General features: G+C 37.6%; 1 protein-coding gene across 1 annotated transcript in view; it reads right to left on the bottom strand.

The window, feature by feature from the left end:
• Nucleotides 1-13,539, bottom strand: part of itpr2 (inositol 1,4,5-trisphosphate receptor, type 2) — a 63,392-nt gene extending 49,853 nt beyond the window's left edge. The window contains exons 1-11 of the mRNA XM_044123960.1: nucleotides 13,170-13,539; nucleotides 8,146-8,216; nucleotides 7,858-7,976; nucleotides 6,724-6,810; nucleotides 5,632-5,790; nucleotides 4,881-4,979; nucleotides 4,709-4,792; nucleotides 4,464-4,610; nucleotides 3,258-3,353; nucleotides 2,021-2,065; nucleotides 165-316 (exon numbers count right to left, since the gene is read on the bottom strand). Of these exons, the coding sequence (XP_043979895.1) occupies nucleotides 165-316; nucleotides 2,021-2,065; nucleotides 3,258-3,353; nucleotides 4,464-4,610; nucleotides 4,709-4,792; nucleotides 4,881-4,979; nucleotides 5,632-5,790; nucleotides 6,724-6,810; nucleotides 7,858-7,976; nucleotides 8,146-8,216; nucleotides 13,170-13,261 (1,151 nt within the window). The 5' untranslated portion in view covers nucleotides 13,262-13,539. The remainder of the gene's footprint in view (nucleotides 1-164; nucleotides 317-2,020; nucleotides 2,066-3,257; nucleotides 3,354-4,463; nucleotides 4,611-4,708; nucleotides 4,793-4,880; nucleotides 4,980-5,631; nucleotides 5,791-6,723; nucleotides 6,811-7,857; nucleotides 7,977-8,145; nucleotides 8,217-13,169) is intronic.
• Between the last annotated feature and the right edge of the window lie 3,721 nt (nucleotides 13,540-17,260).

The following is a 17,260-nucleotide window of genomic DNA, read 5'->3' as shown; positions in this document are numbered from 1 at the left end:
ATAACTGCATAATTCAGCAGTTTCAGGTGTGAAACACCTGGAAATGATGAGTCAACCCACAACATTAACACCTGCAGAGGTGCATCACTCAAGGTCTCTTGTTTGTGAAAATAAACCGGCTAAAGAATGTGGCTAACTGGGACGTCACCAGGTGAGATACTAACCTGGGCACCAGGCAGTCCGCCCGCTGCAGGGTGGTGGCATCCAGCTCAAACAGAGATGCAATGTCGTTCCCATGGGGAACAGAAACCAGAGTGTAGGCAATCCGCTCTGCGGCTTGTTGCTTCCTTTTGGAGAAGCCGGCATCTGTCTCATTCTGCATTAAACACAAAGGTTGAAATGATACAAGTGATCACTATTTATCATCTCATGATACCAAACTGAAATTCACTGAGCTCATTTTAGGAGAACCGCAGGAATGTTAACGACTTGTTTTAACTGTACAACATTTAAGCCAGTTAGTCTTAAATGTAAGGGGAAAGGTGGATTGTGCTGGTTTAATGTTACTCTCCAACTTAGGCAGAGGACTTTGGACATCTTGTTGTGATAGTAGGATTGGTCAGACATTCCTACTATATAGACTAAAAGGACAGAGAGATCTGGTTTGTCCTCCCTGGACAATATTTCTGGTTAGCACATTGGCCTACTTGGTTGTTTTTCAAGTGCTTGATAAATAAATGTGGAATGGTATGTAATAATCAGAAAATGAACAGATAGATGAATACAGACAGTAAATATCAATGACAGTAATTAAAATATTTCCAGGACTATTAACAGTTTTAAATAGCTGACCAAAAATACTCCACATTAAACTCTTCCATCCCTGCAAAATAGACTAAAGCAGAAAATAGATTCAGAGATAAAGGTAAGCAATGGTCCAATGTTTTTATGATTGTACAGTTTGAAACACATAGGACACTGTTTTTATTTAATTTACTCATTTATGGACTAAAGTTTATGTAAATTAAATTACATAAACTTTAGTCCACCTTAAAAAAAACTGACTAATAAATTTGTTTAAAGCTGAGCACAGATTCCCTCCTCGTCAACCTGGCTTCTCTCTCCAGACTTAAATTTTGACAAATGAGCTGAAATGTTGATAAATATTGATAATTACTGCTGACTGACTGAAAACAGATGGATACGAGCCAAAGTACAGTTGGCTGAATCTCTCACTAATGATGTATCGAATCACACAGTCGAGCAGACAGACAGCCACGACTTTTCTGGGCGGCTTCGGATGCAGCAGACGACGGTGAGGGTTAACTTCTCCCACTGTTCTCTGCATGTCAATGGGAAGCTCCCCAGAGCTGGCTCCACGCTTCGGCTTCTCTGTCCTCCCACCCCCTCCCTCTGCTGGTGACTCACCCAACCAGTTTAGCACAAGCGAGTGAAGCAGAGCAGACAGCACGTCTGCCTTCCCCCTCCATCCTCTCTGCTTGCTGGGCACCCCCACACCCAGACGTTATGTAAGAAGCCCCCTGTGAGTTTGAAATTCAGCATGTGCATAAGAAAGTGTGCGAGGGCTGAGGGTTTGTGTGTGGGTGTGTGTGTGTGTGTGTGTGTGTGTGTGTGTTTTACCGCGGCAGAATACAAATGTGGCAAGCTGCTACAAGCTGAGAGAAACGTCTGGATGCAGATCCAGAGTTCGGCAGAGTTTGTTTCTGAGTGCGAGTGCGTGTGGGCTTGTCTGTGTGCGTGTGTGTGTGTGTGGGTGTGTGTGCGTGTGTTGAAATCTGCAAAGTGAGCCGAGTGAGAACTTAACAAGTGATATTGCATAATAACAGGAGACGGAGAGCCGCATTGAATTCTGAAGCTGCTGTGGTAAATGTTACCAGAACTGAAAATGTAATTACATCAGCGTTCAGCTTATTTTTACCAGGACACACTGGGAAATTAGGGACAATTAAAATCAACAACCATAAAAATTTGCATATAAGGGTGGATTATCTATGAGTAATTGATAATAAGATGCCTGTAAGATCACATGCTTTAAAACATGTTTATTTTTGCGACTCACCTCTCCTTGGGATTCTGCCAGGCCATTTTTGAATTCGGGGTTCATCTACAGTGAAATTAAGCAACCAGAGTCAAAGAGTTCAGGCAACAACCTTACTGTCATAAAATACAGCACCTAGGAACAGATGATATCAGAGAAAACAATGGGAATGCTGCCACCTACAGCATGTCACCCAACATCTTTTAACCAAGTCAAGTGTATGCAACAAAGGTGCATCTCAGGAATTTAAAATATCAAAAAGTTCATTTATTGCAGTTATTCAGTTAAAATGTGAAGTTTATATACACAACAGGTTTATTAAACACAAAAGGATAATTTTGATGATTATGGCTTACAGCTCAAGAAAACCCAAACTTTAATTTCTCACAAAATTAGAGCGCAGCGACATTTTTGCTAGAGTTAACGCAGCGACGCAGCATGGCGTGTAGTTTGCTGAGTCCATCAGCAAACCACAGGCTACTGGTGTCTCTCATCTTCATCTTGATAATGGATTAGAGAGTTTTTATGGGTTTCAAGTCAGGCCATTTTTTTCAAAATCACCAGTGATAATCTGCTGAAACTGTAAGCAAAATATGCATACATTCAAACAGAAAATAGTAGATCACCAAGCAACAGTCCAATTCTTTTCTGTTTTCTCCTTAGCCCAGGTGAAACTAGTAATTGCTTTTTTAAGCATCTCATCTATCTTCAGCGCTTCTTCTGGGATTTCTCCCACTGAGCTCAATTTCTGAGGATGAAATTCATTCTAACCAATCAGTGAACTGAGAGGAGAGTTTTGAACGATGATGTCGACTTTCTGCGCTGTTTTACAATTTCATTTTACCTGACCTTTTATGGCTGATCCTCCTTTTGAATGATGCCAATTACCGCCTCCTAAACAATGACCAAGTTATCCATGTTGGTCATCCATAACATGGATTATGTTAATCCATAACATAATCCATGTTATGGATTATGTTATCCATAACATGAACATGTTGTACAAAATATATGAGGTTATTGAGGTTATGCAATGATCAAATTTTCTGAGAAAACCAAACATAATATCTTGACTTCAAGCCATACTCATCAAAAATATATGCTTGAACTACATATATCACTGATCAATAAATCTGTAACAGGAGTGTCACTTTTTGTAAAAAATAAAATAAAATACCCAGCTTTTTGTAAGTCACTCAGCGTGATAAAAATTTTCAGGTGAAAAAAAGAAACTGATCAGTCTTTGATTCAGACTCACCTCTGCAGCCAGGTAATTCCCAGTGGCCAGGTGTTTGAAGCGGAAGAGACTGTTCCACTGACCCGCTCCACCCCTACAGGGGTCATAGTGCACAACCTACCACAAACACACCAAACACGAAAAAATCAAGTGTGTGGAGTTATCATTTTGCAAAAACCCTTCAGGGTGTACATCTCTTTTTGCAAAATTCTGCTGAATGAAGTGCTTCATGTTAAACTATAATTGAATCCATAAATAAGAAAAACTAAAGTCCCCCTTTTTTAATTTTTAAGCCCTTGGTAAACATCACTTCACCTATCACTGTGGGACAGAAATGTGGCTTTGTCTATGTTCTGCACGATGGCATTTAGCCGCTGATATGGTAACTGAAGTACATCCTGGTACAAACAGTGGTGCAATAACAGGAACTTCAAATATGTGCCTACTGATAAAGTGAAACATGGAACCCAGTAAAAAAAAAAAAAATGTAAAAAAAAAACAGTACATAGTAGAGGAGCTGTAGAGTTAAGGCATGAAAGGGGCAATTACAGACTAAAGTTAAATTTATCCAAACATGGTCATTCTGCTGGTGCTTGTAATAAAAACATATTTATTTCAGTTTTTCATCTGGTTGCTGTGATCCTTATGTGGAGTGATAACAAAAACATTATAGGAAGCAACATTTATAACGTAATAACACAGATATCTTATTACAGATGTGAGAAAACGTGAAGCGTTTTTAATTGCAATAGAATAACCTCAGAATAAGAAATATTATATTTTAAAACCACATTTGTATCACTCAGTGTGTGTGTTGATGAAATATACTTTGGTCTCCTTCTTATTTTGTAGCAGTTTCAGTTGTTTTCCACTTTTTAACTTTTGCTCTCCATGGAAAAATTTAGGTCATGAGATTTTTTTTTTGCAGCCATTTCCTGTTTTAGAAGGATTCAAACACACACACTACCCCAACTGGTGAGACATGTTCTCTTGTCTTTTCCATTTTAAAGAATGCTGGTCGTAGATTATGCTTATACCACATACAATGGACATTTATGAGTAACTAAAAGTTCCTGGGAAACTTCCAACAATATTCTTTTGAGACATGCCACTGACTTCAAACTCAGATATTAGAGAATAGCTGCCACTGTTAGTTGATGGAAATGTTTTCATTGTTTCTGGAGAAAAAGTATCAAAATAAGACTTTTGTGCCATTTTGTGCTTTACCTCAATCTCCCAGAGAGCCTTGGAGCTGGTGGCCGAGGTGGCCGACTGCCGCAGGGTGGTCCTGAGAAAGACATGCTGCTGCTTATTGTACTCGTCCCCAGTCAGGAACTTCTCCTGCTCAGCATGAAACAGCCTCACCACATCTCCCTGTTGCAAGAAATCAAATGCTAAGACCACCACCCAAAAAGCAGCACTGCATTTCAGTCAAAACACGATGAAATTCAAACAGCAGCAAGTCAACATACCCCCTTCAAAACGTCTTCCCTGTAGTCACTGAACTTCATGAACAGGGTAACTTTCCAGCTGGTGCTACAGTTGAGGGCATTCACCTGCAGCAGTGAAAAATAAGCATTGAAGACAGGATGAAATAATAAACGCGACATCCTGGTATGATTCTTGTAGGTGATTCAGTCCCACCTCTTTGCAGCCACGATTGTCTAAAAGCTCGATGTTGCTGGCATGAAGCGGCTGTCCAGCATTCACTGGCATCAGCACCACCTTGTCTCCAACCACCACCTCCATACAAATTGAACACAGTCAAATACAGGCAAGAGACATAGATCTGGACTTTTTAAGGAGTTCTTAGACAAAACAAACAGAAAGGAAGAGTGGACCCATGCAAACATTTGTTTTTTCTTTCCCTATAGAGGTGCTAACACAACATGCTGGGCTTCATGTGGACGAGTGGCTGGGATGCTCAGAGTAAAAAACTGCATTCATACAGTGGCCAAGATATGGATCTATCTTCTAAAGAGAAAAATGGAAAGCAACTTATCATTGCTTCCAGATAACATGCTCTGTGACTCAGCACAAGTTGCAACCTTAAGGTCAGACATTTCTGCAGAAACACACAGGCAACCTGCAGCTGCTGGAACAGTAGCTGAAACTTTTCTGTGCAATGCAGGAGAAAGTCTCAGAGTTTCTTCATCCATGCTTTCACATTTTATTCTGTGCCTGATTAATGCTTAAAAAGCATGCAGAAGCAGGGGCAATACCTTCAATCATAGGATGCTAAAAGCCAGAAGGGAAGAATAAAAATCAGAAATGTTACTGGAGACGCACAATGAACTGACTGTCCACTGACGACAGAGAGAAATGTTAAGTTGTTTTTTTTTTTTTTCTGTGGTTATAGAACTATCGTGATGTGAGCACAATCAGAGAAACCTACATTGTCTCCTTCACTGCGAAGCTTCCAGAAGGGCTGAATGTAGAACCAGGAGCCCTCGTTTCCAAATGGGTCCAAAGAAACCCGCATGGCGTTTTTCTCCAGCAGCGCAGGCAGGCGTTTGTTCACAGTCAGGTACTTATTACTTTTAATGTGGAGGAGCTAGAACAAAACATTTACGCTGGTTAGTGATTATTTAAACCAACTTCTCCAAATTGGATTTGCTTCATATTTAAGCATTTCTTTATTTTGCAACTAGTTTTATAGCAGTAAACCAATTTTGATCAAATTGGTTTAAATGTTCTTGTTCAAATTTTTTTTTATTGGTTTACTTAATAAACTAATTTAGTGTAAGTTTAGTCAAGCAGAACCACTGAGGAGAACCTGGATGTTCTGTTGACAAACATTTGCACCCACCGCCCCCATTAATTTATGCCCAGTAATGCCTCAGTGGGAATTAGTAGCATCTCCTTACCTTGATTAAATGAATAATAGATAGATCTGAGTTTGATATAGTGAGCTATGTAATCCTTGATAACATAAATTAGATTACATTAAATTAGTCACTACTAGTTGTTTTCTTGTAATTTTCAAGAATAACAGAATGGTTTTATTATTGATCATAATTGATTCCTAATCCTGTGAATTATGCAATAATCTCCCAATTTGTATATAAATATAATTTACTAATTTATTTGTATAATATAAGCATATATATATATATATATATATATATATATATATATATATATATATATATATATATATTCCCCTGCTTAAAAAAACAAAAAAAAAGTTTCTATACTGTAATTTGATAAAGATGGTTTTTAAATATTCAAAAGAGCTCAAACATTTCCAGGTTTCAGTCAACAGCTTGAAAACTCTGTTCAAATATTTCCTCAACAAATTGTGGCTTCACACTCCCATGGTTAACAATCAGTCAAAGAAAGCAATAGCACTTGTATTTACAACCTGTCTGAGGTTTCAACGCCTGAATGACGGCAGCAAACTCCTCAATAAATAGAGAAGACAAACAAAGCCATGTGCTGAATACGATTTGAAACCAGAGGCGTTTGCTGAAGCGACTGGCTCTACCTGGATGACACTACTGTACTTGACAACATCGCCAAGGAGTTTCTTGTTCTCCGTGTCATTCTGCTTCTGTTCCAGTTCTGCAGCGTGCTGAAAGAGAAAAATCAAAAGTTGAAAGTTAAAGAAGGTTAAAGATGCTGTCACAGTTTTTCCTGTCGTTCCTAATGGGTCTTAGCGTGAACAAATCTTATTTCAGATATCAAGCTCTTTCATGTCTGAATGAATGTGCCTAAGTTTGATATTGTTCATCTGCAACGTATTGTAAAAGTCTAATGCTCTGAGCAGAGTCGTTGTCAGCAAGTGGCTAAATATTTATTAGCTTATTTAGAGGTTATACGGGCATCCATTTTACCATTTTACTTTTGGTTTGGATCATTTTTCTCTAAACAAAGAAAATCATTGAGGCATGACTTGAAGAGGAAAACAACAAAATCTGAAACAGCGCAAATACTTTTTAAAACCCTTTTAAGTTTGAGACTCTTGTTTTCAAGTGAGACAGGAAGAGTCGGCTAATGACAGCTAAAGACTAGCCGACAACACTCCTTAACACAAGTAATGAAGAAGCTTTCAACATATTTTGAATTGTTCATGTAGGTCTGTTGACATCACTCTGAACTATGGAGATCCAAGGAGTTTATTGGCGGAAGAAGAAAAAACCCTGGTTTTATAAAAACTGAGTCCTCAAAATACTAAATTTTGATTAATCAATAAAATCTATTTATTTCCTAGCCATAGGTTTTGGTTTTAAAAGAAGTTGAGAAAATGTGTGATTTAATTTGTTTTCATGTAAAGATTGTTTTATTTAGTGATGCTTTTGTGGTTTTCAGCACATGCATACGTGTATGAATGGTTGAATGACTAAATGTAGTGTGAAGCGTTTCAGGGTTCTTTAAACTTGATCAAGAACAAAACAAACAGCAGCCGTTCCACCAAATACCCCACTCTCATTCCAGTAATTCATTGAAGACTACATTTTATTTCTACTTGGTAAATAATATTTTCAAGTAACCCATATTTTATCAAAAGTTTTGGCAACTAAACTACAATCTACACCATGCTACATCACAGGTGTAGATTGTGGATTGACAACATGATCTGAAAGGTAAAGTTCTGCATCTTAAAACAAAAACTTTATACCTGTAACTTTTTAAATAGCTCAGCCTGGGTGTTGTTGTTCCCTTGTTTTCCTTGTTTTGCTTTCCAGAACTGCTTCTGAGCCGAATATCTGTTCATGGGACACACCTTGAAGAGGCAATCTGCAGAACCAGAAATGAATTCAGAGTTGTCACACTTGTTTGGCTTTACTTGGTAAAGTTGCACTCAAAGGCAGAAATGTGCTCGAACCACATATCAACACTGAAAAGATTCTTAAATCTCACACTCGCATAGTAGGAACTCCTATTTGTGTGCAATGTATAAACGTACCTCTGAATTTCTTGGGTGGATTGGCGAGGTCTCCTGCGTCGGGCTGGACCACGCACCTGTCATCGACGAGCCTGCGGCGAAGAGGAAAACGAAGAATCGAAACATGACAATTATTTCTAAATGCATCTTTACTTCTGTGTCATCCTGCTAACTGCCAGTATGCTATTCTGCTCACTTTGAAAACACAGATTTGCACTCTACCAACTGTAGTGGCGCATCACCGTTAAATGCAAATACATGCCGTAGAATCACAAGCTACTTGGAAACCATTCATTTGAATGGGACATTCATTGCATCTATAGCGGCCACCTGCAGGCTGAAAAGCAAAGCAGGAACCACAAAAGAGCGTGGATGGCTCTGTTCACCATCACATCCACTTGCCCACAGCTTTTCCAGAACCTGAAGTGATTTTGAATGCCTCTGGGCGGAGCCGAAGCCACTTTAGCCTTGATCTGTGCTCTGCAGCCTGACTTCATGCACTCTACTGCAAGTTTGTTTAAGGGCAAATCACTGAAACGCAGAAGGGTTTCGACTTTTAAATATTGTACGCTGGAAATAAATAAAAACAAACAAATGCATAACAAAAATCTGATTTCATCCTGTTGTAATATGAAGCTTACAGAGCGAATAGTGTCAGTCACAGATGATTGATCAGTCTTCAGTCATGTTTACATGTGAAGTACTGCTTTCATAGTTTAAAGTTAAACTAAAATATTCTGTATCTCCTTACATACAAATGGGGGCCAACAACAAGCTAGAGCTGAATGCTTTCACAATAGCTGCACTGGCTGAAATGTTTCTTACATTTCCTACAATAAGGAAGTGATATAAGATGGCTGAACATCACATACATTTAAATGATCATGGAGGGATGCTAGCTCTTAGTTCTGCCTGGGCTCTTCCAGAGAATCCCGTTTAATGTTACTTAGGAAAATGTGGAGAATATCTTAAATCACTGAACTTCCACTGAAACTCTTTTCCAGGCGTTTTTGGGTTTTTTTTTGGGTACTGTGTTAAAATATCCAAGTACCCAACAGACCGACATTAAAATTTCGAAGAGAAAATTTTTTTTTAATACTAAATTTTATCCAAAGGAAAAACTAATAATCTAGAGTAAAGATACTATTAACCTAGAGCAACAAGGAAATAAATGTTTTCATGTAAAACTCACACCATGTTCTGTTATTCATCATGTCAGCTGGTTCATATCATTGTAATTCATATGAAACTGTTGCAGTATTTAGAAAATAAGCTTGACAAAAGTATTTCCATTGTGCATTAATTCATTTCAATCTGGTTTAACTCTTAACTGGCTACATTTGCTGACATATTTAAAAACACTTTTTTGTGGGTAAAATGTAAAGTCCTAAAGCATTTATGTCATTTATGATGTGCCCTTATTTTATATGTTGTAAAATTTACAATGTAAATTAACATCAAAGTGTCAATTACTATTCTCAAGATCAAATATCAGTGCTCAATGCGCAGTCAAAGAGCGCCTGCAAGTAGTCCTAAAAATATTTTAGAGTATATTTTGTGTTATTTTCCAACACAAAAGTCTCAATAACTTTGTATTTAATCACCATGCCTGTGCAAAGCAGCTTGAGTGGAACAGGAACATCCATTCATTCAGTCCACACAGGAGAAACACAATGCAGTCCACAATTCCTCTAATTCAAAGTCGGCAGCCCTCTCTAAATGAGCCGAGCCATTTCCGTTTCAGTGTCAGTGCTCTCGATCAGCGTCAGTCCTCAGACTTTACTATAGTTCCTTTAACTGCGTATCAACATTGCATCTATATGAGAGACAATAGAGGCTAACAGGAAGCATTATCAAGTGCTAAGTGACTAAAAGGGAAGGGGCTCAGGAAAAGAGTCCTGAGCTCATAAACGAGTAACTGTAACTCTGTGGAGCGGCTTTGACGGGCTGTAACACTCTGTAATCAAGTTAAACATGAACTACTGATAAGACTACCAGGCTGGACACACACAAGCTAATAATAGCTAATGTCAAAGAAGCAATGCAACAAAACAAAAAATATCCAGGGTTAAATGTTCTCAACAGAACCACAAGAAAAAGTTTGGGGAATGGCCAAAAGTGTTGGAAATGTGAGAATGATTGCAGTAACTGGTACGGCATGTTTGAGCTTGCTGATAAAGTCGGCCTAGAAATGTAATCAACTCACACACAACAAGCAATTCTATGTCTATTTCACTTTCACTCTAAATGATTAATAAAATGAAAAAGAAGAGCTGTTAAGTGTATATTTAAGCATTTGCTTATCCACACATTATGGACTCAAAGTTTAGCCGACTGCTTTTTGTCACACAAGTTGTTCATATCTGTGAGAAACCAAAAGGCTTAATGTGATCCTGAGCAAATAAGAGCATGGGCAGCCTTGTACAGCTGAAGGTTGCACCATGTTCATGGTGGCTGCAGCTCAGAGTGGCTCTTGCCTGCTCCATGAGCGAAATATTTCTATTCTTAATGAAATACCAAGTACAACTGCCAAGACCTTCATATTTAAGGGAAATCTGATGAGAAATTCCCAACCTTTAACCCCCCATCTGCACCTCAACAACAACAGGAGGTGAAAAATCACTGCTGTGCAATTTTACAGCCCTGGAGAATGCTGCACCAGCTTAAATATGCATTATCACAAGCCTTTGCAAATAATTCTCAGCAAAATGTTTTCCTCTGACCACACCAGGACAAACCAGCATCTGTTTGTCATTCGCACAAGCGAGCTGTGAATGAAGATGTGGACAAACTGGCTGTGGGGTGACATTACACCCCAGAGGAATTCTGGGAATACAGAAGAAAGACTTACCAACAGGGTTTGTGGGAGAAGAGACTGGTTCCTCACAGTTCGCCTCTCACAACCATTATGCCGGCTGAGGGGCTCTGAGCACCTGATAGCGCTGCAGCTTTTCAGCTTAACAATTGAAATAAGAGGAACTGTGAAGAAGGGCCTCTGGCTGGGCAAGACAAAATTTCAACTCACTGGCGTAAACGCAAAAACAAAAAAGGCGAGCTGCAGAAAAGTAATAGGTAATTTTTCGGAATTTGCCATCCCCAATGTGAAACATGATGGTGGCAGCATCATGTTGCAGGAATCCTTTTTTTCTGCACAAATGTCAGTGCACAGGAGAGTTGCTTTGAAGATGGACGGAGCTCATTAATTAAGGGCGACACTGTAGTTGTAAGTCTTGCTATAAAAGACTTATACCTACATTAGAGGGTCTCCTTCCAGCAGGACAACCCTAAACAAAATACCAGAGCCAAAGAAGAATGGGTAGAAATTTCAGACTACTGTGGGGCTAAAATGATAAAGAAATAACTTTAAGAATCTGAAGGTGCAGGACTATAAAGTATTCATATTAAACTAGCAGTGCTGCATACAAATGCACGCCACACCTCAACAAAAACTTCTGCAAGATTTTGAAGGTTTGTAGGATTGAAGGATTGGAGATTTGTAAACAAAATCTTCAAGCCTATACATCATTTGCGTTCAACTTTACAATCATGCATTGGCTTGTTTAGGTCTACCACAAAAAAATCTCAATAAAATACACATAAATTTGTTGTGATCATTTTGCTGATCTTAGAATTTAAACTGAATATTTTATGTTATTGAGAAACTATGATGTATAAACTGATATTAAATTTCACTTTTTCACAACAGACCATGATGCTTATAGAACCAGCTTCTGTGTTATTATTGTCATATTGGCAGCTGTTTAATTTTGCCAAAAAGTCAATCTTGAGTATATTGGGATTATTTCCAAACAACTACACAATCTGGAAATGCACATGAACATGCCATCTGCAGCTTGTTGAAAAATCCAGGTTCCTTTACTCCTGGCCTCACTTAGAGACGCATTTAGATCCCCGTTTAAGAGGAAATTTGCTTAATTTGATCTCTGGCAGATTTACTGGTGGGTTTCAATCAATACCAGAATGACTGCAAATACACACCCTTGTTAGTTTTTGCTCTCTTTTCTCTACAACTTGTGTCATAACAAATTTATTTTATTATTCATTACAGGTTTCCCAAAAGCTGTGAACACTGCTTTAGATGATAGACTAAATCATTAGAGTTTGACCTTCAGTTCATCTTTCAGCTCCAGGTGAATGTTAATTCCTATCCAGATGTGGTGATTCACTTAAAAAACAAAAAACACATCTTTTGACACATATGTGGTGAACAATAATAGAATTACAACATAATTGGGTCACCAAAACCTCCTACAATACCAGTGTAAATTGCAGATGCAGTTTCTCTTATGTGAGCTGTTGCGGACTGAAACAGGTGAGTGGTTTCACCTGTGGGTTCTAATATTTATTTCTTTTTCATTCTAAGGATTATCATATGGCTTGATAGAAAATAAAGGGACTACATGATTTAGGCAGGTTATTATTAAAATCACAGCAGTGTATTGAAGTGCAGGCCATGTGTTTGTGTTGGTAGACTGAACAGACTGGGAGTTCTTAGTTTGAATGCATTTACTAAAAAGAAAATGCATTGTATTAGTTTGTATTAGCTGCTCACATTCAACCAAGGGAAAATCGCCTATTCCAGTCTCTAGCTGACTGATTGGTGCATCTAAAGTGTGAGACGTGACTGCATAGTGATGCTTGAAGATAGAATATTGACGTATTCTAGATTATTGATTAAATCAAGCGTTTCTCTCCTTCCTCCTGTCGCAGATAACACACAAAAACTCATTTTCGTAGCTCTTTGGACCCTGGTGTCTACAGCTAAGAAAAATAATCCACTCCTCGCACGTGTGCACCTGGGGATCAAGCCGTTTTGCATTCCTGTTGCATTTTGCGTGAAGTATTTCCTGAGATGTAGCAGTTTGCGCGCTGACAGGCCTCCACCGCAAGTCGCACATGAAACTTTGACTAGAGCGAACAGAGGGAGGCGAAGAAAGAGGCAGCTTGTGTCAGAGGTTAAGAGGAAAACGCACAAGAAGTCAGCCTCAGAGAGAGGACTGGCGTCTGAGGGGACACATACATACCCCAGAGTACTGATGAAGCCATTCACCGAGCCTTCCGCGTAGAGAGACACAATGTCTCCGATGTGAAGAAAACTGGATCTGTGCTCCGACATTCTCACTGCTCTGTTGCTGCTCTGCTCTGCTTTTCCATTTATAACCCAAAAGGCACTCCTCTGCTCTCCTCGGCTGAGGAAACCCACACGTTACACCGAGGTCCGTTTAACAGCACTCCTCTTCATCCACTTTCAACATCATAACTCCAGTTATTTCCCTCTGAGGCGACTTAGAAAGTGCGAAAAGTGCACAGGAACAGCCGCCGAGCGAAACGACGCGCTGTTCTTGTGTAAATTTTAAAAAGACTTGCTCCACTTCTTCCTGTATATTTCACACCGCAGGACGCTCTTCTTCACATCTACTTCAGGGGGGAGGAGACTTCTGCTGTCAGAGCTGTGGGGCCGATTCCCTTCAGTTTCACATCTTTTTATTTGGCTTTCCCTCAAAGGAGACTTCCTGATGAATGTAAATATGCAACAGTGTATCATTTTAGAGGAGGAGAAATGCGAGTACTGCAATATCCCTGGGTTAAACATAGATTACAGGTTTTGGCTTTGCCCTAACTAAGTGAGAAAGTTGGAAACATGTTCAAACAGACCAATATGACGTCACAGGTAAGTAAAAACTATGGTCTTACAACAGTTGAAACATGAATTGTGATAAGATCTTTGCAAAAGTTTATCAACATATGACTAGAGGATGATCCTGTGAGTGTGCAGCAGCTACATAACCCCAGCAAGATAAGGAATGAGATGCATCTCAGTAAATTAGAATATAGCTAAATAGATCCTTTATTGTACTAATTCAAGTAAAAAAATACACACATTAAGTAGAAATACATTGGTAGTTTATTTCTGTTATTTATGCTCAATATTGTTTATACACTGTAAAAACAAAGAGGCATTTTTATGGGAAATCTCTGTCAGTTACTTAAGTTTTAAGTAAGCTTCTATATTTAAAAATATATATATTTTTGAGTTAGAAATGATATATGATAATAGGGAGAACTGCAGACTTGTGAGCTGACCAGTAGACCTGTCATTGATGCCCTCCACCAGCGGTGCAAGCCACAACAGATCACTGCTAATGAAGCTAACACACAGCTGTATGCATGTAAACTATTGGAAAGTTAAGTGGAAGAAAAAGGTATGTTATATAAAGGTGCATAAACAATAGAAATAACTCATGTCTTAAAAACATCCAAAAGAGGATTTAAAGTCATTGTACACAGACCAGGGCTACACATGTTGCACTGATTGAATAAATCCACTCTTTCTTAATTGTCTTCAGGATGAGCAAAGAAACCCATTAGCTTAAGCTTTAGTGTGAAGTTTCTGCAGTCAGTGATGATTTGGGCAGCCATGAAATCTGCTGGTCACTGTTTTCTCAAGTCAAAAGTCTGAATAAGAATCTATCAGAAAATGCAACAACACCTAATGTTTACATTTTCTGATGAGTGTTGTGGAGACCCATCCATCCATTCTCTGTAGCCACTTTCAAGGCAGCAGGAGGGCTTTTTTCTATCTCAAGAGGAGATAGGCAAGGAGTGGGGACATAAATTCTGGACAGGTCACCAAGTCATCAATGAGTTCTTTGTAGAGATCCTGATTTCACTTTCCTGCCAGACTTGTCACCAACCCACTGAACCGCATTACCAATACTTGGGTTAATGGGCATGGTATTACTGTTCTTAGCTAAACGACACATTCTTCTGACCTAATTCCCAGAGATTGTCAATGGAGCATTGTCAGGAGGAAGATTAATCAAAGCAGGCATGCTGAAGGGCATTATTAAAGCCACCCGAGCTCCCTGAACATCTCATCAGAGCGGTACCATTATCACCCCCATGGCACACAGCAGAAAATCATGCTAAAGGAGTCCTGACAGAGCATGAAGTTCCCATATTGGCATTCTTTTAGTTGGCTGAAATTTATGTAATAAAAATCATATTTCATCTTTACTATGCATTATTCTGTTTTTTAAGCTTCATTAAAATTGTCTAAATAAAATAAATAACTCATATAGATGCAAGTATTTTATGGGTTTCCATTATTTAATTTAATCATTAAAATTTCATAAATTTTTTTAAAGAACTTAACAATATTTCTTTTTTTTTTTTAAGTTCCTAAGTTTGCTGATTGAACCTGCAGGCCCTGCTTGTATTTAGACAGACCCTAATGCATATTTGCAAAGTGAATACACTAAATTTATCTTTAATACATAAGGTACAGCAGGCTAATCTTCTTTCAGGTAAAAAGAAAAATCCAAAGAACAAAAATCTGGATTCATTTAGTTAGTCTATTTTAATAGAAGACGCATCGCTTTAAAATGACAAGTCTGTAAAATCACGTTGGATCACGTTGCTGTCATTTTCAGTGTACCACACCTCTAAATCCAGCAGGGGGCGCTTCCGACCAATCCTGAAAATGTTCGCATTCACACAATCTGTGTCGCCCCGTAGCGTAAGTTCTTCAGCTCCGCTGTGTTGCATACAAACACAACTCACACTGACATTTTTACACCTATTCCAATGAGTTGGACTGTCAGTGAATTTGTATGTAATACAAAAAGGAATGTGGAAATAATCCAGTGAAACTAGAAGAAGAAACAGCGTTCCCTAATTTAACGAGAGCTGCTTGTGGGAACCTGACTTAAGTCATTTTTTTACAACACATATCAGAGATAACAGCTGATTTAATGTTGGCACACAGAACAGTTTATATCTTCCTGTAAGTGCCATATTTACAGTTCCTCGTGTTCAAAATGAAGCTGAAGTACAAAGTACAGTGCTTCACTATCACTCTTCTACTTTATTGGTGTTCAACTGCTGCATTTTTATAGATTAGATATAGATTAAAGATAATTAGTCACCACTGAAGTAATTAAGTTCTACTTTGAGTAAAAAATGGAGCAGACTGGAGCACCACACCCACTAAATCCTGTTTAAACACATCATCATACTTGTGTATTTTTAAAATGTAAAACACAAATTAAATGCATAATAATATATTTTTTTACATACTTATATACTTAAAAAAGTAAAATAAATTAAAAATTGACATAATCTGGTTGCATCAGTGTGCACTTCCTTAATCTAACTTTATTAATGTACCTTTTTAATCATTTGGTTTTCTTTGATTGGAGTTTATCAGAATCCCTCATTTGAGATTGGCAATATTTGTCAACTTCATTTTGGATATCCTATTAGATTTTGAGGATTACAAGTGACTCTACAATTTTCATTTAATTTCCTCCTCACAAAGACATTCTGTTATTGATTTTGGCTTGGAGTCACTACAATGTTGAAATGCAAAATCTTCGTCCATCTTTAGATTTCTGGAAGCTACCAGCAGGTTTAGGGTCAAAACTGACTGGTGTTTCGATCTGTTTACATGTAATAGTATAATAGTAATAGTATTGAGAAAATGTCTTGCTTCCTCTGAAAAGTAATCCCAGCATGATGAGGCTGCTATCACCATATTTCACTGTGTGTACGAACATTTCACTCTTCTGTTAGTGATGTTCTGGGTAATTTATGTGCAAAACATATCGTTTTATATATAAGATTTTATATATATATATATATATATATATATATATATATATATATATATATATATATATATATATATATATATATATATATATATATATATATATATATATATATAATTGTTCTAGCTTGGTTCCGTCAAACCGTAATATTTTGTATATTTTGTAGGTTTTTGTTTTCTGTAGTAGAAAACATTCTGTCATCAACTCTATCCCAGAAAAATATATATATATATATATATATATATATATATATATATATATATATATATATATATATATATATATATATATATATATATATATATATATATATATATATATATATATATATATATATATATATATATATATATATATATATATATATATATATATATATATATATAAATGTGAAAGTTGCTCTTAAAAACTCTACTTTCGGGATTTTGTTGCCCTGATAGAACTGTAAACTGTCAGCAATCTAAATTACATCTATATAGTCTGTCATTATTTAGAACGCAGCC

This window comes from Gambusia affinis, linkage group LG08, assembly GCF_019740435.1.
Source record: "Gambusia affinis linkage group LG08, SWU_Gaff_1.0, whole genome shotgun sequence".
In the NCBI taxonomy this organism is placed as follows: Eukaryota; Metazoa; Chordata; class Actinopteri; order Cyprinodontiformes; family Poeciliidae; genus Gambusia; species Gambusia affinis.
This window is presented reverse-complemented; position numbering and strand designations above follow the sequence as displayed.